General features: G+C 53.3%; 1 protein-coding gene across 6 annotated transcripts in view; it reads left to right on the top strand.

Annotated features, from left to right (window-relative positions):
• Positions 1 to 5,814: 5,814 nt before the first annotated feature.
• Positions 5,815 to 22,578, top strand: part of AXIN1 (axin 1) — an 84,902-nt gene continuing 68,138 nt past the window's right edge. For 4 of the 6 annotated variants that reach the window (XM_071571040.1, XM_071571038.1, XM_071571037.1 and 1 more), the window contains exons 1-2: positions 11,964 to 12,201; positions 14,075 to 15,046. In XM_071571040.1, the coding sequence (XP_071427141.1) occupies positions 14,169 to 15,046 (878 nt within the window). In that variant the 5' untranslated portion in view covers positions 11,964 to 12,201; positions 14,075 to 14,168. Of the gene's footprint in view, positions 5,888 to 11,963; positions 12,202 to 13,456; positions 13,510 to 14,074; positions 15,047 to 22,578 lie in introns of those variants that run through there. The other 2 variants (XM_071571035.1, XM_071571036.1) reach the window with 2 other exon arrangements.

Here is a 22,578-nt window from a genome sequence, read left to right as displayed (position 1 = left end):
GCATTCCCACTACCGGCACCACCGGCAGCCGGGCGCCCCATCGGCGGCACGGAGAGCAAACTCACAGATGGTAAAATAAGAGAGTCGTGTAGGGTTCAAAGAGACCTTCTATGTCAATTGTTATATTATTAGGTAAACTCCAAGAAGAAAATCTTTTAATCCACTGTGGCTAATCCAGTCCACTTTTGTTGGCCAGGACATATTCAGCATCAACAAAAGGCTCTGGCCGACGGACACCAGCATACATAATGTATTGATAACTGCGGGAGCCGGCTCGGCGGCAGAAAGAGCCACTGCTCGGGCCAGCAGTGGGGGCCGGGAGGAGGATTTACCCGACTTTTATCAGTTTTATTTTCATTTCAAAGAACCCAGCTGATATTTGCACTGCGCCGCTTTCCAGGGGAGCACAAAGAGGGCAGGGATGTTCCCAGCTCCGGACGGCCCTGAAACCCCACCAGGACCCTGCCAGGACCCCACTGAGACTCTCACTCCTCACCTCCTCCTCGGGGCAGCATCGGCTGCAAGGCCAGTTTTGTCCCAGGCCTGGTTTGGGGGTGATGGTTCCCACGGAGAGCTGGCAGCTGGGGTGGTTCCCCCCAAATCAGCCATCCTGGGCTGGCACAGCCCCCTGCAATTTACCTTGGAAAGGTGCTGTTGCCCTGGACAGGGGGGAATCACCTTCCCGTAAGGACATGGGATACAACTGATGCAGAATAGAACTGTCCATGCTGCAAAGCACCGATGACGGCGGGGAGGAGAAGCAGAGAGTGGAGTCTGGGTGGACCTTGTCCTCCAAACATGGAACAGCAGAGACCAGAACTGAGGAACCTGAAAAGGAAATAACACCAACGGCAGCAAAGGGCAGGTGGGACGTGAGTGGGGACCACGTGGCCACAGCCCAGGTGATGTGGGAGTTGGGGCAGCAGGAGGTGGGAGCGGGCGGGACTGAGCTGAGATGGGCTGAGGTGGCAGCTGTGGATGCTGGAGGTGAGCAGGGGACACTGGCCAACCACCCCCTCCAGGCATTGAGAATGGCCTGTCCTAAGCAAAGAGTTCCCCTCAGGATAGGGCTGGGTGAGGGTCCACACCTGGCCCAGAGTGGGGCAGGAGGCGAGAGATGGTCAGGCTGAGTCTGTGGTGATTGAAAATGGCTGTAAAATACATGGCTGCATAGGCTCTAGTGGCCATGGGGTGAGGATGGGGCTGAGCCAGCAGGGAACTCTGTACACAAGAAACTGTGGTCTCCAGTGGGGGTGAACTCACTCAGGAGCCCATGGTTTTCCCAGGATGTCATCAAGTCCAAAATGTTCTTACTCTTGCTGCAGGAAGCTCAGTGCTGTCCAAGGTCAGCAGCTCAGGTGTGGCCATGAGGATCTTCAGTAAGACCATGGAAAGGAGACACAGCAATGGAGGGATGTAAAGGAGTTGTTTGAAAAAGCCCAGAGGACTTATCTGGGGATTGGTCCTTGTGACAAGGGACATCAGAGAGGAGAAGCCCCTCCCCTGAGGGAGAGGGGTCACTGCACTCACAGGGGATCTCTGAGGTGGGCAGAGGGCATTCAGACATTGGGACAGTGCTAACAGGGTGCTGGCAAGTGTAAGTGACCCAGGGAGGAAACAGCCTCCAGGGGACTTGGTTGTCACTGCAAGCCCTGGGTCGAGCTGTTCCACTCTTGCTGCACTCGCAGGTTCTGGGAATCCTTCAGAACTCCTGTTCCCCTCCAGTGTGGTTAAAACAGCCAATGCCAGAAGCTTCTGCAGGGAATTGATCCACGTGGTGATTAAGCACAAAGCTGTGAGTCACCAGCCCTGGACAGTCCATCCTGAGACCCACCAAGGGATCCAAGGGATGGGGGGCAGAGGTGTGGATGCCACCTGTGAAGGAGCATCTTTTCCAAAGGCTGAAGCACAGTGGGGGCTCACTGAGCCTCGCTGCCCAACCCAGCCCACTGCTCCAATCATTGCCAGGGCACCCCCAAAGCTGCTCCACATCCAGAGCTGCTGGGCCAGACTGACACATGAGGAGCACAAACCACCCAGGAGACAGAGGATGAGAACTCAGGCTGAAATATCCATTTCCATCAGGCAGAATTTTCATGGCAGGGGCTACAGAGGCTTTGGGCAGCTGTTGAATGCAAGACTAAGCTAAATAGGCTGAGCTAACAAAGTTCAGCATTGGAGATCTGAAAATACTTCTCCAATGGGAAAAGGGAGCCATGGACCTCCTGGGCAGGCACCTCTGCTCCACGTCCCACTGCAGGAGAAAGCTCAGATGGGCTGGGATGGCTTGTGGCATTGACTGGGGTCTCATGGGACACTGCTCACAAGGTGGTCACCTCCAGACCCTGGACACTTGCCCACCTCCCAGCCCTGGGAGGGTCAGAGAAGTGGAGGAGGATGAATCAAAGTCCATGTCAAGCTCCTCCTTGAGATATGTTGTCCATGACATGGCCTTGGCACACCAGGAAAGCTGCTGCCACAAGAAGATGCCAAGTCCAAGGTCTGGCAAGGTTTGTTGTTGTACATCCATGCCATGTGTTTTAATCAAGATGAAAGACAACACAAGGCCAGACTTGCTTGTGTTTGCCAGCCATGGATTCTCTGGAGGCTGGTCACTGTGCCAGCCATAACTTGTCCATGAAAGAACCTCTGGCAGGAGATGCATAAATAAGAGAAGGCCCAGCAGGACAGTCAGAGCAGGAATGTATCCTGTGGACTCTGTCCTCTGGGAGAACACCAGGAGAGCCCCGAGGTGAGACAGGCTGAGGCTGCAGGGGTTGGGCTGCTGTAAGCTCCTACCAGGGCAAAGAGGAGCTGGGCAGGTTGAGGGACATGGGTGGCACAAGCATGAGTGGTGTGAGATGGTTGGACACACAATGGTGGCTCCAGCTCTGCAGAGCAGGGGGGTGGCAGAAGTCTCCCAGTCCTGATGGGGACAAGGGCTGAAGGACTGGGAAGCATCTTCTATGGAAGAGAGCCCAAGAAGGAGATAGGACACTCAAAACTTGAGACATCTCCCCAGCCTGACACTTATGTCTCTAATGAGTGTTTCTTGCTGCCTCCTCTCCAGAGAAGAGTCCTGTGGGATGCTCATGATGACTACCCCAATCACTTCCAGCAATCCTATCTTAGAGAGCACTTGGCTCTGCTGTAGCTTCCCTGCCTACCCTGGCATGAGAAGGGGAGGGGATTTTAGGAGACAGACAGCTGGGGGTTCACACCCAGGCCAGAGAATTGCCAAGTGATGAGCACGGGTGACAGTCCAAGAAGTGCCAGCAGAAGGGGACAGGGAATCCCATGGCTGACATCCAGCAGAAGGGCAGGTTTGCCTTGGCTGTAGGGCTAGTTTTGGATCACTCCAAAGAAAGAAATGCCCCCAGTTCTACAAATTTCCTCCCACAGTGAATGATTTTGTGAGCAATAACTCCAGTTCTCTGTCAGGGTGAGACCAACACTCTTTCACATCTGTTTGCTTGATGCCAGAAAGCCTTGAGATGAGTCACTGTACTGGGACAGTTAAAGCAGCAGAAGAGTTTGGGGGCTCTTCCCCAAGTGCGTGGGTAAATGGCTCTCATTGAGCACCCCCAGCCCATCAGCCATGACTCTTCTCTGCAGAAGGAAGCAGGTAACCCCTGGCTCAGTGCTGCTCAGGACCTCAGCTGGTGTCCATCAGTGCTGAGCCTTTCCCTGCACTGTTTCACTCACTCCCACCATGAAAGAGGAACCCTGCAGAGAAACCTTTCCCAGAGGTGATGCACCCTCAGGCAGGTCACTGTGGCTGGAGGGGCTTCAGGACCTGCCTGTGCTGAACCCTGGGTGCCTGTCCTGAACCCTGGGTGCCTGTCCTAAGGGCTGGAGATGCAGCAGCACAGGAGTCCTGTCCCACAGCTCAGCTGGGAGGGGTGGCCATCGCTGGGGAGGTGGGCACAGGATGGTAGTTCTGTCCACCTCACAGGGCAGATGGCAAAGGAGGGCAACCCAACCTGTGGCTGGGGCTTTGGAGGAGCTGCTGGGAAGTGGGAGGTTGGGAAATGGGTGCTGGAAGCTGGAGTCCCAGCAGGGGTAGGGAGGGTCTGTGGCTGTCTTATCAGAAAGCTGAAAGAGCAGAGGGGCTCTCAGAAGTACCCTGCCAGGAGTAGGAGTCCTCCAGCCAGGGCTGGGTGGTCCCCCTGGCCCAGAGCAGACCTGGTCCTGTGGTGCCATGTGTTGTGCCACAGAAGGGCCCAGTGAGGGCTCTGGCTGGTACAGGTGATCTCATTCCTGACACGGGCAGCCACCAACAGCCTGGCACTGGCAATTAGCTGCCACCAGCAATTAGCTTCTGACTGCTGGGCTGCCTGGGCACACAGAGCCAACGCTTCCTCAGGGCATGGCATCACTCAGGAGCATCTGTGGCATCTAATGCCCTGTCTGAGGATCTTGAGGCTGAGAAAAACATTCTCCAGGAGAAAGAAGGGGTGAAAATGCCATGGGGCTTCTCTCAGCAGCTCCCAGTGTGATCAGAGGGACCCTTTGCCCAAGTTTGGATGGGGTTTGAACCAGCCACAACCTCAGCTGCTGTTGTCACTTCATGGACTGGGAGCTCTCCTGGTGAAGGACAATGGCAAGCTGAGTCCTGAACTGTACCTGCCAGGCATGTGCAAGTAAAATGTTTTCTAGAGCTTGCCCTAGCACACGAGTGTTTCTGAGATGTCCTCACAAGCCTCCCTGCACGCAGCAAAGCTGACCATAAACCTGTGAGCCACTAGGTGGACTCACAATTAACCAAAATTCAGAGATAGAGAGCTTGCTGACCATCTTTCTCAGGTCTGGGAAGAGCCGCATCAAGTCAGCAAGACTTGTCCCAGGTGAGAATGGAGAAACCAGCAGCATGTGTACAGCTGGCCACTGCCTGGTCACCAGAGGTTGAAAATTGCCCAAAATATGATCACCAGACCTTGCTTTTTGCCAGCAACCTGGATAGCTGACCGTCCAGGAGGGGTGAGCCAGGAGTGTGGGGACCAGTGCTTGCTCTCCAAGCTGATAGAGATTGTACCCAAATATCAGGCTGGAAGTCTGTAGGACACCACTGAGCACTGAGCTGGCTCTCACCAGCTGGGCTGGTGACCACATCTGAGCCAGGAAAAACAGCCCAGAGTTGCAAAACAGATCTCTGAGAGCAAACCAGCTGATATTTCCACATTACACCAGCCTTCTCCTACTTTCTAGTAGCCCAGGTCAGGGTCACCAATGGCTGGATAAAGGACATCTATCTCTCCTGGCAGAACCAAGCAGGTTGAAGCATCATGGGCTGCTCTGGGATGACCCTGCCCCAGAGACCAGCTGTCAGTGATGAGAGGCACCAGTCAGACCCTGTGTTCCAACCCAGAGGTGATGTCCACTGTGCACCAACCTCATCCTGTCCTGCCACGGGGACACCAGAGCAGAGAGCGAGCAAGGACTGGCCTGGGGAGGCGGTTTGGCCCTGGTTCTGCACTGGTGTTTGGGAACTAGGGACAGGGATGTCCCTATGACACTGCTGCACCCTCACAGGACTATTTCAGTAGGGATAACCACTCAGAGCAGAGCAGAGCCCACTTCAGGCACCTCCATCTCATGGAGGGCCAAGATATGAAGTGTGTCCTTCAGGACCATGGGAGTAGGATCCCCTCCTGTGAGTGAGGAACAAGAGAGGGTCCATGCTTGGCCCAGCTCTCCTGCAAACTTCTCCTGGTCAGGATGCCCCCAGCAGGGTCAGGCTGACTTCTCTTCTCTCTGCAGAGTGGCACCGTTGGGACGTGCATGGACAGCATCCCACTCCTGGCTGCCGGAAAGGAGCAGCGAGCCTGACGGTCCGGAGCATGGAGAGGCAGGCACGTGGGGCATGGACCCAAGGCAGACCCCAAAGGTGGGTGCAGGAAGGCACGTGGAGGAGGGGGTGTCACTGAAGGGGGTTTGCCTTCCCTGGCTGGGGATGAAGAGCATCAGGCATTGGTGGTGCTGGCTGGGCAGGTGTGTCATGGGTTTTGGCAGAGAGGGTTGATCAACACCAGGGGAGTTGTGGGGTCCTGGATGCAGCAGGGTCTCAGATCTTGCAGCAGTCTGACATGGCAACCCTTCCCTAAAAGCAGCCCAGGGGCTGGGTGGGGAGAGTTGGGGGACACAACAAAGTCCTGCCACCCATGTCTCCTCTGTGCCACAGCCCATGAAGTGACAACAGTAGCTGAGTTGTGTCTGGTGTGGTCAGGTCCAAACCCCAGCCAGCTCTGATCACTCTGGGAGCTGCCACAGCCCAGGGGTGGGATGGGAGCCCAGGGGTTATCTGGGGTGGCTGGGACAGAAGGAGTGAGAAGAGAAGCCTGTGTAACCAACTGGGCTCTGCTCAGCCAGGGCACAGGGACAGTAGCTGACATGGTTACTGGCTGTTACCAGTGGTACAGATGGTGCCAGGCAAGCAGGGGAGAGTGGCCACAACTTGCTTTCACTCTCCCTGGCTGTATGGATGGGAGGAGGAGGAGGATGGGCAAAGCTTTGACCAAAACTCCAGTCCTGAGCCCAAAACATGAGGCTGGAGGTGGCTGATATCCAGGAGGGGAGCTGGGGATGGTCTGAGGGCTGGTGGCAGGAGGGCCATAAGGTGCTGGGTGAGCAGAGCACCCAGAGCAGCCTCCCAAGGCAAGTCTTAAGCTTGTCCATAATCTTTTTGGGGGAAACATCAGGTTTGGGGACTCTAATGCAGTGGGGAAAGGCAAAGCAGAGCTGGGAAGAAGGCTGATGCCAAGGAGAAACACCAAGGTGGAATGGTCTCCATTCTGAAGGCAGGATGAGCCCCTGCAGGGAACAGACCGGGATGCTGGGACACTGCAGGGGCTCAGGGTTATGTGTGGGGGCTTCCCTCTGCTATTTGGACATCTGCAGCACCACAGGGAAATGCTGCAGCTACAAAAACCAGTTCAGACTGCTGCCTTAACTGGTCCAGGCCTTCCTGCCCTTATGTTCCTGGAAGGAGGCCAAGGGCTGGAGGTTTTGTTATTTTTGATGTGAGCAGTAAAGCCTTTGCCCCACCCACCTGCTCCAGCCCTGTACCTGGAGAGGGAGGAGCAGGGACCCCCAGCACATGCCAGAGATTTGCAAGCAAGTATCCATATGGGAACAGGAGTGACCTGGGAAACCGAGGTGACTTTTTCTTGAGGTGAGGGATCAGAGCAGCTGAGCCCTGCAGCCTTTCCACTGCCTGGAACAGCAGGATCCAGTGAGGGCTTTATGAAAGAGCAGGATCTGAGCAAAAAGGCATAATCTTGGTGTCCAAACGGTGCTTCATCCTTTTTGCCCAGCATTAGAAGCAGATCCAAGGCAAACTGACAAATTTGTGTGTATTTGTCTCTTTGAAGTGGGGAATCCAAAAGAGACACATTCAGGCTGCCTGTGGGGCCTGCACCACAGGGATTTGGGCAGCTGCTTCTGCTGCTCTGTGGATGTTGCAGGGAGCTGACAGCCCTGGTAGGGAGGTATCTTTAGATGCTGTGATGGTTGAAATCAGCATCACCCACTGTCACTCTTGCCCTCAGCCCCTGGCATGGCTGTCTATGGGCATCCTCCCTGCCCACACAGGATGTGCTCCATCCATCCCTCCCGGTGAGGCAGGACCTGTCTTCCAGCTCCCAGACTGGACATACCCATGGCCACTTCTCTGCTTTGTTCCCCTGCCAGCCATGCCCTGTGGCTCTACTTGCTCCTGCTCTTGGCAGCAGTGCCATTGAGCTGTGGGTGCCTCATCCCAGCTGAGCCCTTCAGGATGCCCTTGGTTCCTGGCAACACAACACCAACACTTATCATGGCTGCCAATACATTTTCTTCCTCCTGTTCTGCAAGCATCGTCTTGCCAGCAGTGCAAGAGAGAGCTGTCAGCCTCCTCTTTCAGCCTCCTCTTTCACCCTGAGACTTTTTTTCTTGGCAGCACCTTTGGCCATCACTGCTCCTATAGGCAAACCCTGGCTCCTGCCTCAGAACTGAGGATGCTCCTGGCCCAACCTGGGAGGTGACAGGTGTCCCTCTGAGGTGGGATGCCTCTGTGTGTGATCAGTGTAGGACCTCATAGTTCAGGGTTTTTCTATTTGTCCTCCAGCTCCAAAAAGGTTTTTGAATAAAAACCCACCGAATTTCAGCACCACTTATGACCTTGTAGGAGCCTCTTAAATGGCAGCCAAAGGCTGAACAGCACCATCTAGTGCACTCCATCCCGAATCCGCTGGAGGGACACCATCTCACACCCACACACATCCCTGCCGTTCGGAAGGGTAGGATGAATGCTGACAGCCCATCAGGGGTCACACCTCAGCACTGGGTCAGGTCAACCTTGCTTTGGGAGAGTCTGTGAGTCACTAAAAAGAGGAAAATTCACTTGGGATGACTATTGTCAGTGCTGAAGCTCATCCAAGCACTCATGGCCTCTGAAGGCTTGTGTCTCCCAAGACAACCTGGCAGGGAGTTCCTGGTGTTGCAGAAAACATCCCTTTGCAGGGAGGCTCTGGCATTGCACTGCACCAGCACTGCCTGGATGTGGCCCAGACCCTTCGGACCAAAGGCTTAGAGCAGTTCCTCTACTTCCAGCATTTGCTGACTCTTCCAGGCAGAAGGGAAGTGTACACCATCCCAGGGTCACACAGGACCAGCCTGGGCTGCAGAGTGACACCAAGTGCCATCTCAGCTGTGGCAGTTCTGGGATGGCTTAAGGCAGGGCCACAGGATGAGCTGATGAAGAAGAGAGAAATGCCAAGGTTTGGTTTATTGGCCTCTACCCTTTGTGGAAAGACCATGCAGGTTGATTCCTCCCTTACATAGTCAGGGATGCTCAGTTTAGTTTCTAACCTGTTTGATGTCCTGAGGTAAATCTGGAAGTAACTGATGTTGGTCCCTGTGCTCTGCCAGGCTCCTTGGAATAGGAAAACTGATGTGTAAAAGACAGGGAAAGGGCTCCAGAGGGAGCCAGCCTCTGGCTCTCCCAGCAGTCCTGATAGAGGACCAGAAAATGGTGAAGCACCAGGAAGATGTGGCACCATGCTGTAGGAATACATCTCTTCCAGCCTAGGAAGGGGCAGCTGCCTGGCTGCTTTGGCTGGAGCAGGGCAGCACTGGCTCTGCTTTCTCTGGGAGCATGCACAGAGCAACCCTGTTCTGCTGGAAGGGAGCTGCTGGCTGGTCTGCAGCCCCCCTGCCGCCCCAGTGTGCCTCCAGGTGGGCTGAGTGCTGTCTCCCCCTCCTGAGCTTGGGGGGCAAGAGAAGCCCCAGGCATTTTTCTCACCTCCCCAGGTCCAGCCAAATCCAAGGAGCAGTAAGGAGAGGTTATAGAGAAGGATGGCAGCCTGAGGTGGGGCATGTAAAGCCCAGCCCTTCAGCCACCTGCATCCTGGTGCACCCAAACTCATCTCCCACACCCTCCTTCTCCCCCTTGCCATGGAGAAATCCAGCTCTGGTTTCCCACGTGAACTCAGTTCAGGCCATGAGTCTCGCTGGGCCTTTCTCTGAGAGATGAAAAGCTCTCTAATACCTGATGGTCTCTCACCCATGAAGTGACTGAAGTGCTGTAATGGAGGTGTCTCCAGGGCTCCTTTGAACTTGCTGGGGAGGCTGCAGGCCTCAGCCACCCCGCTGCAAAGCAGGGCTCACTTTTAACTCTCCTCCACCTTCTCTTAATTTCTCAGCATTCTTTCAAAAATGCAGATGCTGGAATCCCTCTCCTGTCGCACCCAGCCCTGTCTCAGCCAGACATCCCCCATGGGGAACCTGCTGCTCCTGCCTCCTAAACTCTCCCCCTGATCCGCCCTGGCCAGATCCCGAGTTTCCAGCAGAAGGGCCCTGCGCTCAGCGGACAGGCTCTTTCACAACTGCTCGCATTCAATCATGTTTTATTTGCCGGGGACTCAGCTTGTGAAGTTTTCTACAACTGCCTTGACCTCGTCGGTGTCTCCTGCCCCTCTCATTTCCCTCACCCCAGCGTTTTTCTCAGCAGGGCTTTTTAATCTATTTCTAGACCATTGATGGAGATGCTGAATAGCACTGGGCTTCCCATCCAACCCCGGACACCCACTGAGAGCACTCCCATTCTGCAGGGATTCCCCATTGATGGCTGTCGGTTTGCCAGCTCCCAGCCCCTTTAAGGTGTCCCTCTTGATGTTGTATTGTGCTAATTTTTAATCGGAATAGTATATGGATTAAGTCACATGCCTGAACAGAGCCCAGGTCTATTATTTCTATGCCGTAACCTTTATCAGCCAAACTTGTAATCTCTTCAAAGGATGACATCAGAGTTTGACAAGAGCTATTTTCTGGAAACTAGGCTGATTGCATTAATTATATTCCCACCCTTTAATTCTTTACCAGCTGAATCCCACATCAGCTTTTCTATTATTACGCCTGAGATCAGTATGGCATTGCTACATGTAAATCAGCTCCGAGCATCATTCACATGAAAGGGCCTAAGGAGCCACATCATCCTGCTGGGCTCTGTGCTGGGGTGGGATGGGAGTGCCACTGCCCAGGGTGGATTCCTGTGCGTTTCAGAAAGCTGGAAAAAAAGGTTACTTTTCTAAGAGTGTTCTCTAAATGCATGGAGGCAGGCATGTTCAATAGCGTAATTGCATAAGAAAGCAGAAACCATCCCTACTGGAAATCATTCTGAGTAATTTCTGATTTTTAAAGGATTGTCTTGTGGCTTGTTTGCATGTTCAGCTTTTGAGATGGTACCGAGGGTCTGCCTGCTTGGAGTCTATCACTGCTTTCCAGGGACGGAGCAGGCTTTGCACTTCCCTGTCACGCTACTCTCATTTGATCTCTGCATCTGGTAATCCCCTTCTTCTCCCCACAGTGTCCCCCGTCACTCCGGGACAGCACTGTGGCCTCAGAGCTGGGGCATCTGCTCCCCATAACCAACCACCTCAGGGTGCCACAGGCTCCCACAGCCCATGTGGGGGAGTCTCCACACTGCCTGACCCATTCCAGTCCATGCAGTGCCACCTCTTGGACGGTTCCTGATTTCTCCCTGCCGCAGAGCTGCCCAGCTCGGAGAAGCTGGACACACTTTGCAGGTTCCAAGCCAGGTGTAGCTGTTGGTGGAGGCAAGAGCAGCTGGTGGACCAGCCACCAAGCTCCTCCATTCCCAGACCCGCGATGTGTTGTCCAAACCGGGCAGAGCTCAGATGTGCCACGCCGTTCAACACGGACAGAGCAGTGCAGGCTGCTGGTGGTTTGAGCGTTGATGCCTTTTCTGGGCCGAGCCCCTCGGCCAGGCTCTGGAAGTCTCCTCTGGGGCGGTCCCTCCTGGGGATGCTTCAGTGAGCTCTGTGGGCCCTCGGCCATGGCCAGCAGGAGCCCTGGAGCCGCTCAGCCCTTGGGGTGCCTGCCCAGCCAGAGCTCTGCAGGTGCCCAGCGCCCAGCCCGGACCCTCCGTCATGTGCTGGGACTCTCAGGGGGCCCAGCCCAGACCCTTGGCCATGTGCTGAAACTCTCGGAGGGCTCCAGTCCAGACCCTTGGCCATGTGCTGGGACTCTTGGGGGCCCAGCCCGGACCCTGGGCCATGTGCTGGGACTCTCGGGGGCTCCAGTCCAGACCCTCGGCCATGTGCTGGGACTCTCGGGGGCTCCAGCCCGGACCCTGGGCCATGTGCTGAGACTCTCCGAGGCCCCAGCCCGGACTCTCGGCCATGTGCTGGGACTCTGGGGGGCCCCAGTCCGGACCCTCGGCCACGTGCTGCGGCACCCGGGGCTCGAGACCTCCCCGAGCCGGGACCCTCGTCCGCCCCCGCCCCGGCCGTGCAGCGGGAGCGGGGGCCGCAGCCCCCCGGGCCCCGCGTGTGTCCGAGCCGCCGAGCCGAGCCGGGCCGGGCCGGGCCGAGCCGAGCCGGGCCGGGCCCGCTCCGCCCCGCTCCGGCCGCCGGTCCCGCAGTACCGGGCGGGGGCGCGGGGGGCGCGGCTGAGCCGCCGTGCCGGGCTGGGAGGCAGCGGCGCAGGCGGAGCGGGGCTCGGCTGCTGCCGCCGCCGCCGCCGCTGCTGCTGCTGCTGCTCCCGATCGCTCCCCGCCGCCGCCACCCGCCCGCGGCCGCGGCCATGGGCGTCCCGGGCCGCCCGCTTTGTGCCGTCGCAGCCCCGCCGGGCCGCCGCCGCCGCTGAGCCGCATGGGCCGGGCCCCGCGCCGCCCCGGGCCGCCGCCGCCGCCGCTCCGCGCGGGTGAGTGAGACGGCCCCGGCCCAGGCCCTGCGCCGAGGCCGCGCCGAGGCCGCCGCGGGCGGGAGCGCGGGGCCGCTCCGGGGCCGCCGGGCCGGGCTAGGCCGCCCCGGGCGCGGGGGGCGGGCGGGCCGGGAGGGCGAGCGCGGCCGGGGGCGGCGCGGGGGGAGCGCGGGCCGGAGCCGCGAAGTTGCCCGGGGGGCGGTGGGGGCCCCGCGCGGTGTCCTGACAGCGGCGGGGCCGGCCCCGAGCGCGCCCGGCCCGGCGGCTCCCGCGGGGCGGCCGCGGGTCCCCTCCGGGAGCGGCTCGGCCGGGCGTCCTGCGGGAGGCTCCGCGGGGCTGCCCCGGCCGGGGCGAGCAGCCAGCGCCGCAACAATGCCCGGCGCGGTGGCGGGGCCGCTGCCCCCGCGGTCCCGGCCGGGGCTCACCGGGGACCGCAGCCAGGGACGGGGGCGAGTCCAGCGCTCCCTTCCACAGGCGCGGTGAAAGCCACCCGAATCCGCGGCGTGGTGTCGAGTCCGGCCCCGTCCCGCGGTGCCGGGGCAGGGTCCGTCCTGCAGGGCTCGGGCCGGGGGCCCAGCCGGGGTCGGCGCCCGCTCCTGGGCTCGCTGGGCTATTTCCCGATGGACAGGTGGGCTCTGAGGACTGGCACGGCTTCGGCGGCGGTGCTCGGTTCAGCCGCGATGAGAAAATGGGAGGAAATGGTTTAGCATCCCAAAGACACGTTCTTTGAGGTGGGGTGAGCTTTGATACGGAGGGCGAGCCAAGATGTGTGTTTCGTGGTGTGTTTTCACATGCAATTGAGTTAATCCAGCGCAAGGAGTAATTTGTCAGGCAGTTGGTGCTCTGCAGTAGTTGGGGCTTCGACTGTTCTGTAAAACAAGGTTTTTGCTATTGGCTTTAAACGATGAAGTTACCTTGTCGAGCAGCAGAAGTAGCAACCCAGGGATTGCCCTTCCCTTGCTTCCCCACACCCCCCATCCTCCATATTGACTCCTTGCTTTTCTTTAAAACGTCATACTTGATCAGGTTTCCTTCTCGAGGTGGTTTTCTCATCTGCCTTTGATGACCTGAAATTTTCCCAGGCTCATAGCGTGCAATTTTGTTAGCGTAAATGAACCTTTTCTCAATGGCTTGCCTACAAAAAGCAGTGCCAGAAGTGAGCTCCTGTGCTAACATGCCCATCTGAAGCAAGAATGCAGTCCAGATGCCCAAAATATGAGGGTCAGCGATGCATCTGGATTCCCCTAGAGCTAAACGAGGCGACGGCGTATTTCTGAAACGCAGAGATTTGCGAGGAATGTGGCGCTGGTATGTCACTTGAGTGTACGAAAGCCACCTGTGTTTGATTAAGGTGCAGCCTCCTGCTTTTAGCACTAACTGGATGTTCTTTCAAAATAATAATTTTCACAAGCCTTGAATTCCTGTTGGAGGATGAGAGTTTCCTAGGTTGGTACCAGATAGAAACATGTTGCCGTGGTGTGACCTGGTGCAGAGGAGTTGGTGGCAGTGCCGAAAATGGCACGTGTCCTGTGGTACCTGAGTATGGGTCTCTTGGATGTGGGGACTGCCACGTCTCAGGGTCATGTAAAATTGCCAGTGTTGGGAAATTGGGATCTGTTTTAGAGGAGCATCAGCTGTGTTACTGATGCTGCGTTCTGGATGTAAAGTTTTGGATTTTCTGTAATTGTTATTTTTAGCCTATGACTGGTTTGAGCCCAGTTCTGCACTCTGGGAAGTCATCAAGGGTTTTGCCTTTGAATCTAGTGAAAAAGAGGTGTTAGTGCATTAATGGTGCAGAGCAAAGCTAGTGGTTTGTTGTCTTAGAGTGTTTATTTCCAGTGATACTCGCTTATTTTTTTCTCATCTATTTCAGCCAAACAAACCTGTTTACCTTGGAGCTACAGATACTGGTGATTTGAGATTTGAGCTCATCCCCCACTGTTCCTGCAGAAGCAAGGACCAGAAAAATGAATATCCAGGGGAAAGGCTTCCCCTTGGACCTCGGAGGAAGCTTCACTGAAGATGCTCCAAGACCACCAGTTCCTGGTGAGGAAGGGGAACTTGTGTCAACTGATCCCAGGCCAGTTAGCCACGGTTTCTACTCTGGTAAAAGTGATGTGGTTAGAAATGAGACGTCCACGGCAACACCGAGGCGCTCAGATTTGGATTTGGGGTACGAGCCTGAGGGAAGTGCTTCACCAACCCCACCCTACCTGAAGTGGGCCGAGTCACTGCACTCCTTGCTGGATGATCAAGATGGCATCAACCTCTTCAGGACTTTCCTGAAACAGGAGGACTGTGCGGATCTGCTCGACTTCTGGTTTGCCTGCAGCGGCTTCAGGAAGCTGGAGCCGTGTGTGTCTAACGAGGAAAAAAGACTCAAGCTGGCAAAAGCCATTTACAAAAAATACATCCTTGACAACAATGGCATTGTCTCCCGGCAGATCAAACCAGCCACAAAAAGCTTCATCAAAGACTGTGTCATGAAACTGCAGATTGACCCCGACATGTTTGACCAGGCCCAAACAGAGATTCAGTGCATGATAGAAGACAATACCTACCCTTTGTTCCTTAAGTCGGATATTTATTTGGAGTACACAAGGACAGGTGGGGAAAGTCCAAAAGTTTATAGCGATCCGAGCTCAGGGTCTGGGACAGGTAAAGGGCTACCTGGTTATCTGCCGACTCTGAACGAGGATGAGGAGTGGAAGTGTGACCAAGAGGTCGAGCCTGAGGCCAGCAGGGACTCGGCCCCTTCCAGCAGGCTCACGCAGAAGCTGCTCCTGGAGACGGCCACGCAACGCGCGACCTCGGCTCGGCGCTACAGCGAGGGCAGGGAGTTCAGGTGGGTGAGCGCCGGGGCAGCAGCCAGGGAATGGACTGGGGAGCCACCACGGGGGTGCTGGGAAGCTCTGGAGGACCACAGGTGGTGGGGAGCTCCCTCACTGGTACGGGGTGGCATTGCCAGGTGGCTTCGTGGAATGCACAGCTTTGTTTGAAAGTAGTCGCAGGTTGTTTTAAAGGTGTTCGGAGTCTGGTCCCATCTGGTTGCGCCAAATTATCCCTGCAGCTCTTTTCTCACCTGGAGAAACTGCTGTTGGATGTGGGCTGGAGGCAGGTATGGCTTGGTGGGCAGTGCAGAGCCGTGGGCAGCCCTCATGCACACACAGGCAGCTGAGCAACCTGCAGAGTCAGGCTGACCTTAGGCTGCACCAGCAGGTCAGTGCTGTAGTGTGGGCAGGTACAGCCGGTGGTAACAATTCTCTGTGTCGAAATTGTTGTCATGAGCTTGCAGGAGATTCCCTCCCCTTGGTAATGTGGACAGGAGTGAAGCAGCATTCACACTGCTCCCTGGTAATGGTACTGCTTTGCAAATGAGATTCCTATCCCTGAATTATAGCGGTGTCAGACTCAGAATCCCCAAATCCAGTTAAAACCATTCCCTGCTGCAGCTTTTCCCTTCATGAAAGTAATTGCTGGGGTTTTTTAACTCGAGGGCTTTGCAGTTTTGCAGCCTGTTTTTTTTCTGGGTCCCCCACCCACTTCCAGCCAACATGGATTTTGAAACTTGCTGAGAGCTCAGTTAAAATTCCAGACAATTAACTTAGCAGGGAGCTCTCTGGGATCAATAAGCGTGTGTGTGTCTAACCCTTGCTGAATCAACAGAACCCGGCCAGAACACATTCCTACTTTTTTTTCCCCTCTTTTTAAAATAAAATCTCCTTGTTTTAAGACCTGCTTAGGCTAAAATCTGACGCTTTGTGAAGATTACGAAATGAAGTAGCTGAACTGTCCTCTTCAAAGCCTCCTGCCTTATGAAAAGCATTTCTGTGTTTAATCTCCTCAGCCGTCCCTCTAGGCTGGCAGCTGGAAGCACATCCCACCCTGCGCAAGGTCTCGGCGCCTTTCAGCTCCTGAAATGTTCTCCCTTTGGTTCTTGTGTTCTTACAGAGTTTGAGGAGGGGATGTTGCATCTGAAGCTCTTTGGGGGGGAAAACCCCCCCCCCCCAGGAATTCATGCAGACTCCCGCTGTTTTAATCAGGAGTCAGAAAAAAATATCCCAGTGTCTTGGGACTTTCCCATGGAGTTAATAAAAACTTGAATGTGTTGTGAAGTGCATTTTCACTGAGTGATTGGGTGCTCACCATAAATGAAGGATTAGAACAGACTTCGACTTAAGTATCTTTTTATTTAAGCAATAATGGTGTTAAGATTGAAAATAACTTACTTGAGAGTCAGCTGTGTTTAGTTTCCTTATTACACCAGGTAGCAAATCCTGCATGTGACAGGATTTTAGCTCCAGCTTCAGGGAAAAGTGCACTTTACCCATTATCTGAATATATCTCTGCCAGATTGTAAAATGCCTTAAGAAATGTGCTGTGAAATAGATGCATTTTGGAGTAGAGTTCATTGGTCCTGGGCATTTTCATGCCAAATCAGAACAACATGAAATAAAATAAATCTGAAGCAAATCTTTACCTGGGGGATGGAAATCAGAGAAAATATGTAGCTATTAATTTGTAGTGTCCAACAGCCTGTCATTGTGGCTACTGACACTGCTGACCTGTGGGGTAGGGAGGCATGGAAATGCTTACCATTCTCACCAGAGCAGGAGTTACTTCTCAGGTTGGAGTAGCTGAAGATGAGGGATTTATTTTGCTTTTTAAATGCTGGTCTGTCAGCTCCAGTAGTGTCCAGAGCCTCACCATGGAAGATGCTGCTGAACTGAGTAATCTCTGCGTTTTTTATTCGAAAAGCTGCTGAGACACTAATTTATGAGGTGATTGTTCCTCTTTGTGCGAGACCTTGGGGTTGAATTAACCTTCTTCCCGGATGCTGTACAGCAATAGCTGCCTTGAATAAGCTGGTTTTTAAGCTGTAGCTTCTTTATCCTGCAGACTTCTTGTTCATGTGCTTTCTCACCTGAGGAACTGTGCTGGTGGAAGCTGGTGGAGCTGCTTACAGCAGGAAGTGATGGTTGTGTGCAGCACTTGAAAAGCTGGGTCCCAATTTATTTTGAAATTTTCCACAAACCTCCTTTTTTTTGGCGTATGTGTGGAAGAATTTCTTGTTTCTGTTCTTTGGGGAATGTTGAAATAAGCTGTTTTACATTATATCTCAGGGCCTGTTTAATCTTCCCGAGATTGAACTTCTATTCCTTGGCTTCCATGGAAACCCTAAATAAAGAGGAGTCTAAGCAAATGCAGCAGAAGTATTTCTCTGTTAGCAAATGAGCATCTTGAATCAGCTCCAGGTTTTTTTTGCAGCAGAAAGTTCATAAATCTTGATGCAGTAGCTCTGCTCTCGGGAGAGCAAATGCAAAAAATTCCTCAGAGGGCAGAAGACAACCCGTTATTAGTGATGGATATTTTGAAGGTGTGCAAACGTGCAGGCATATTTGAGAATATCCTGAAGCCAAAAGCATCGCCGTTACCCACTGGGTTTTTGTGTGCGTCGGAAAAGGCCAATAGTCATTATAGTTCAGCTCCTGCAAATTAATTGGACATTGGTTATGGATCAGTGAACTTCAAAGAGGGCAACCCCCGAAGATCTCGGGCATTAACTCGCAGCTTCCGAAAGTGACACTAACGTGGTTGTGAGGGCGGCTAAATCGTTCATTAACCTTCTTCCGACACGCCGGGACAGTGTTCCTCGGGTCTGCAGAGCAGAAATTAAACCTGGCCTGGGAACTGCCCTGCAGCCCCAGGTCTGAGTGCTCCAGGAAAGCACACGCGGCTTAAAAAGTTGAGGGTTTGTGTTTTAGTTGTGTCTTTTGTTGGGCTCAGTTTCTTAGCTCAGTTGGTTAAAACCTGGTCATAATATTGCCAAGGTTGTGGGTTCTGTCCCCTGTGTGGGCCATTGACTTGAGTTGGACTGGATGATCCTTGTGGGTCCCTTCCAACTCAGAATAGGCTGTGAGTCTGATTCTCTTTAGGGGCTCCTCTCCCACTCCCAAAGCACAGCCATTGCCTTTGCTTTCTTCCCATGGTGGGATATGAGAAGAGCATGTGGTGTTACCTGCCAGCAGCTCTGCCTTCATCTCTCCTGAAAACAAAGAAAACTGGGAGATTTGGGTTAGTTCTGCCAGTAGTTTTGGGGTTTGACTCATTTCATGAAGCACCCAGTGTGTTGATGAGGAAACCTGGATGATGGTGATGAGAGGACAAGTGGTGGTGGGTAAGGTCTCCAGCTGTTGGGTTTTGAGGAGTGTTGTGCTGGAGCTGCTGGGCACGGGTGGAGAAATTTCTCAACGGGATCTTTGATACACACAGGGGGGTTGTTTTTTTCAAAGAAAGTTGGCTCCGAGCTTTAATTTCCACAGTGCTGATCTGACTAACCTCATGGTGTTTCACAAGTGTTGGTGGTTCAAATGCAAAGGGTGGGTGATGTGGTTCTCCACCAGACTGGTAGAAATGACCAGGAGAGTCCCTGTGCCTGTGCCCACACAGTGGCAGCCCCTCCAGACACGTGGGAGGGCAGCTCTGCCCAAACGCACCACCAGCACTTCAGCATCGCAGGGAATGCAGAGGAGGCAAGTGGGGAAGAGCTGACAGAGCTTTAGAGGGATGTGCCAGCCTGTGGTCTGGGAGGGTGCAATGACGAACTGACACTGAGAGGAGCAGTGTGGGCTGGCTCAGGGACAGCGCAGCATCTGAGGGAGCTGGGGGTGTTTAGCCTGGAGAAGAGGAGACTCAGAGGTGACCTCAGCACTGTCTGGAACTGCCTGAAGGGAAATTCTGTCCAGGTGGGGGTTGGTCTCTTCTCCCAGGCACTCAGCAATAGGACAAGGGGGCACGATGGGCTCAAGCTCTGCCAGGGGAAATTGAAGTTGGAGATCAGAAAAAACTTCTTTTCAGAGAGAGTGCTCAGGCATTGGAATGGGCTGCCCAGAGAGGGGGTGGATTCCCCATCCCTGGAGGTTTTTAACCTGAGCTTGGCCGTGGCACTGAGTGCCATGATCTGGTAAAGGGACTGGAGTTGGACCAAGGGTTGGACTGGATGATCTCAGAGGTCTTTTCCGACCCAGTTGATTCTATGATTCTGTGATCTCCCCATGGCTGAGGCAGCACGAACGGTCCAGCGGTCAGGAGTCAGGCAGCATCAGGAAGGAGCTGGCTGAAGTTTAGCTGGCAGCCCTAATTTTGAGGTTGGCTGCTTCGTTCATAATTAAATATTAAATTGCACACTCTGACTCAAGACTGTGTGGTGAAGGAATTGGTGTTAATTGTACCGACAGGTTGGAAAAGTGAGGATGCAAACTCAGTAATGCTGATGCAGGAGCAGGCACGTTGAGAAAGATTAAAGATGTCTTACCCTCTCACTGATGCTTCTTTTAACTGGAGAGGCAGCACATGCATCTTGGAGTTGGAGCTTCACAAGGGCTACTTTGCAGTAAAAAAGCAGCTGTGGAATGTGTTATCCTTGTGGTTCCCTTCCAACTCAGAATAGTCTGTGATTCTGTTAGACCCATATGTAAAGGCAGGAAGAAAAGTTTTGGATGCTTATCTTGAATTAAGATTGCTGGGCCCAGAGTATCCTTTGCAATCAGTACAACCCTATTTGGAATCCATGTAGGGCAGTGGCTATTTCCAATTTTAAAGAAAATAAGTTGCAGAAGAATAGTTTGGGTTCTGCATTGTTCTTGAGAGAAATTAGTGAGGCCAGCAGGGAGCAGGGTCTGATGCTAATAGCCCTGAGTGGTAATTTAGTGGCTGGAGCACTGTAAGATATACAGGACAGAGACTGATGGTGGGTTTGCACAGAAGTTAAGCCAGCTTTTTTAAATATATTGTTAAGCTGATGAAACTTCTGTGTGGAAATGCTTACATTACATTAGCAGTGTAAAGTATTTATACTGGCGGTTGCCAAGTTTTAAAATGGATTTTATTTAAAGAAGAATACCTTTTGTGCCCATAGCTTTGCCTCCACACAAATCAAGATGAAGAAGTGGTGTGTTTGTTGCCTGGTTATGGATCAGTACTTTGGCTTCTTATTAAAGACAGATAGTTAAGCTTTTAGCACTCTCATTTGATACATGAAAAGTGTTTTCTCCCCTCCTCCAGCAAACAAAACCTTGTTTTGTTGTGGTTTTAAAGTGGGTTAGAGAATATTTCCTTTTAAAAGCATGGAAGGGGAGTTATGTCTCCCTCCTTTTTGTGCTGGGGGAATTCAGGTTGGACTTGGTGGAAAAAAGTCTTGGGAGGGAATCTTTGTCTTGGAGGGCTTGGTGGGTTGGACAGAGCCACAGTCTGACTGGTGCAGTGCTGGCGATGGTCCTGTTTTGTTGTGCACTTACAATGGTGGCACAGAGCATGGAATACTGTATTTTGAGTCAGACTGGTTTGGGTTCTGCCCGGTTTCAGAAAGAACTGGGTGCTAAAAGGCAGAGTGGGAGCTGAACCCATCCCAGGCCACTGAAAGGTGCACCCAGGGGTGGGCACACCTTGGGTCTGATCTGCCGTTCAACTTTATGTATTAAGAGTTTCTTTGTTGTTACTATAATAGACTAATCCCTTGAATAATTAGTTGCCATTGGATGTTTTAAAACTGACTGCCTCTTGGATGTTTTCCTTTAATAGTCTGTTAGATCCTGGATTTATTAACTATTGAGACAGACTGTGAAATCCTGTTACGCCAGACTTTGGTGGTGGAAAAGGAGCTGAGAGGGGTGTGGGGGTGCCAGGGAAACACACGCTGGCCCCTTGGCAGGGTAGAGCTGTTGACTTCCCCACCTTCCCAAGCCATGCAAGAAGTCCTTGGTGCTTGCTGGGCTGGGTCAGTGGCTGCCAGAGCACGTTGTGGTCGTGGATCATCCCTAGATTTGGGACTTCAAAAGGTGCTCCAAGAAGTTACAGCACTGTGGCTGCACAGTGCAAAGCCAGTCATGCAGTCACCACCCATTTAAAATAAATCATGGGCCTGATTTTATTACAATTAGTGTAAAAACCTGGTTTCAGAAGTGATGGTGTATAGTGCAGAAATTGCTATGTTTTAAAAAAAATCAGAACAGAGGTGCTGATATCCTAAATCAGTTTCTGGATATATCATTGGATTATTAGGCTCATCCTTAAATCCATTAAGCAAATTACAGTTAATCAGTCAAATAAAAGAAGAAAGATCTTTTGCAAGGCCCTGTCTTTTGAGCCATGCAGAAGCTGTAGTAATATTTTAATTTTCCATCTGTCAGTGAATGTATTCAGTCACTTCGCTTCCTTATGTGGAGGATTTGAAATTAGAAACTGAGGTTAATTATCTGCATTAAATGAAATATGTGAAGACCACAAAAGCAAAAACCTTCACGATTTGGTATGGTCTGTTAAGCCAGGCAGGCTGCTTCAGAAGGAGAGGGGTTATTTTTCCCCGGTTTTGTTCCGATTGAAGGGTTTTAGTCACAGTAATTGAAATGATTAAAAAGTCAAATTGCTGGTGAATATAATTCTGAGCATCTCTCTGAAAAGATTTGACACTTGGTTGAGAGCAGGGGTTTGCTCAGCCTGGCCTTGCTGGGCAGTGTGGATGGAGCAGCTCCTGTTGTGCCATCCTGGGAGTCTCTGGTGCCACCTTACCCGCCTCTCCCATGGCCATGGGATGTCAGAGCTCTGCTGCAGGGTTAGTGGGCATGATCTGGAAGTGGAACAATACCAGAGGAGAGCTACTCTTTGGAGCTTATCAAATACAAAATATGTTTGACACCACCCATCCTAATGCCAGAAATTAGCTAATTAATGCCTGCTTCACTTGGAAGTGCAGCTTCAAACTCTGCAAAGGTGAGACTCTTGGAAATGGAGATTCCTGCAGCAGTGAACTGGGTTTGAGGTGATTTGTTTGGTAACAGGCTCATTTTATCCCACTTTACAGTGCACGCAATGGCTCAGGTGTGAGTGGCTCTGGGGGCTGCCTGTGCCTGTTCATAGAATCACAGAATCAGTTGGGTTGGAAGAAACCTCTGAGGTCATCAAGTCCAACCCTGAATCCAACCCCACTTTAATTGCTAGATCATTGCACTGAGTGCCACATCCAGTCTCACCTTAAAAACCTCCAGGCATGGGGAATCCACCCCCTCTCTGGGCAGCCCATTCCAATCCCTGAGCACTCTCTCTGCAAAGAAGTTTTTTCCAATCTCCAATTTCCCCTGGCAGAGCTTGAGCCCATCGTGCCCCCTTGTCCTATTGCTGAGTGCCTGGGAGAAGAGACCAACTCCCACCTGGCCAGAACTTCCCTTCAGGAAGTTCCAGACAGTGCTGAGGTCACCTCTGAGCCTCCCCTTTTCCAGGCTAAACACCCCCAGCTCCCTCAGCCTCTCCCCTCAGCATTTGTGCTCCAGTCCCTTCTCCAGCCTCATTGCTCTGTTCTGCTTGTGGGGAGCAAAGCTGCCC

Source organism: Pithys albifrons, chromosome 16 (assembly GCF_047495875.1).
Source record: "Pithys albifrons albifrons isolate INPA30051 chromosome 16, PitAlb_v1, whole genome shotgun sequence".
In the NCBI taxonomy this organism is placed as follows: Eukaryota; Metazoa; Chordata; class Aves; order Passeriformes; family Thamnophilidae; genus Pithys; species Pithys albifrons.
The sequence above is the reverse complement of the archived record's forward strand: the minus strand, read 5'-3'. Positions and strand labels throughout refer to the sequence as shown.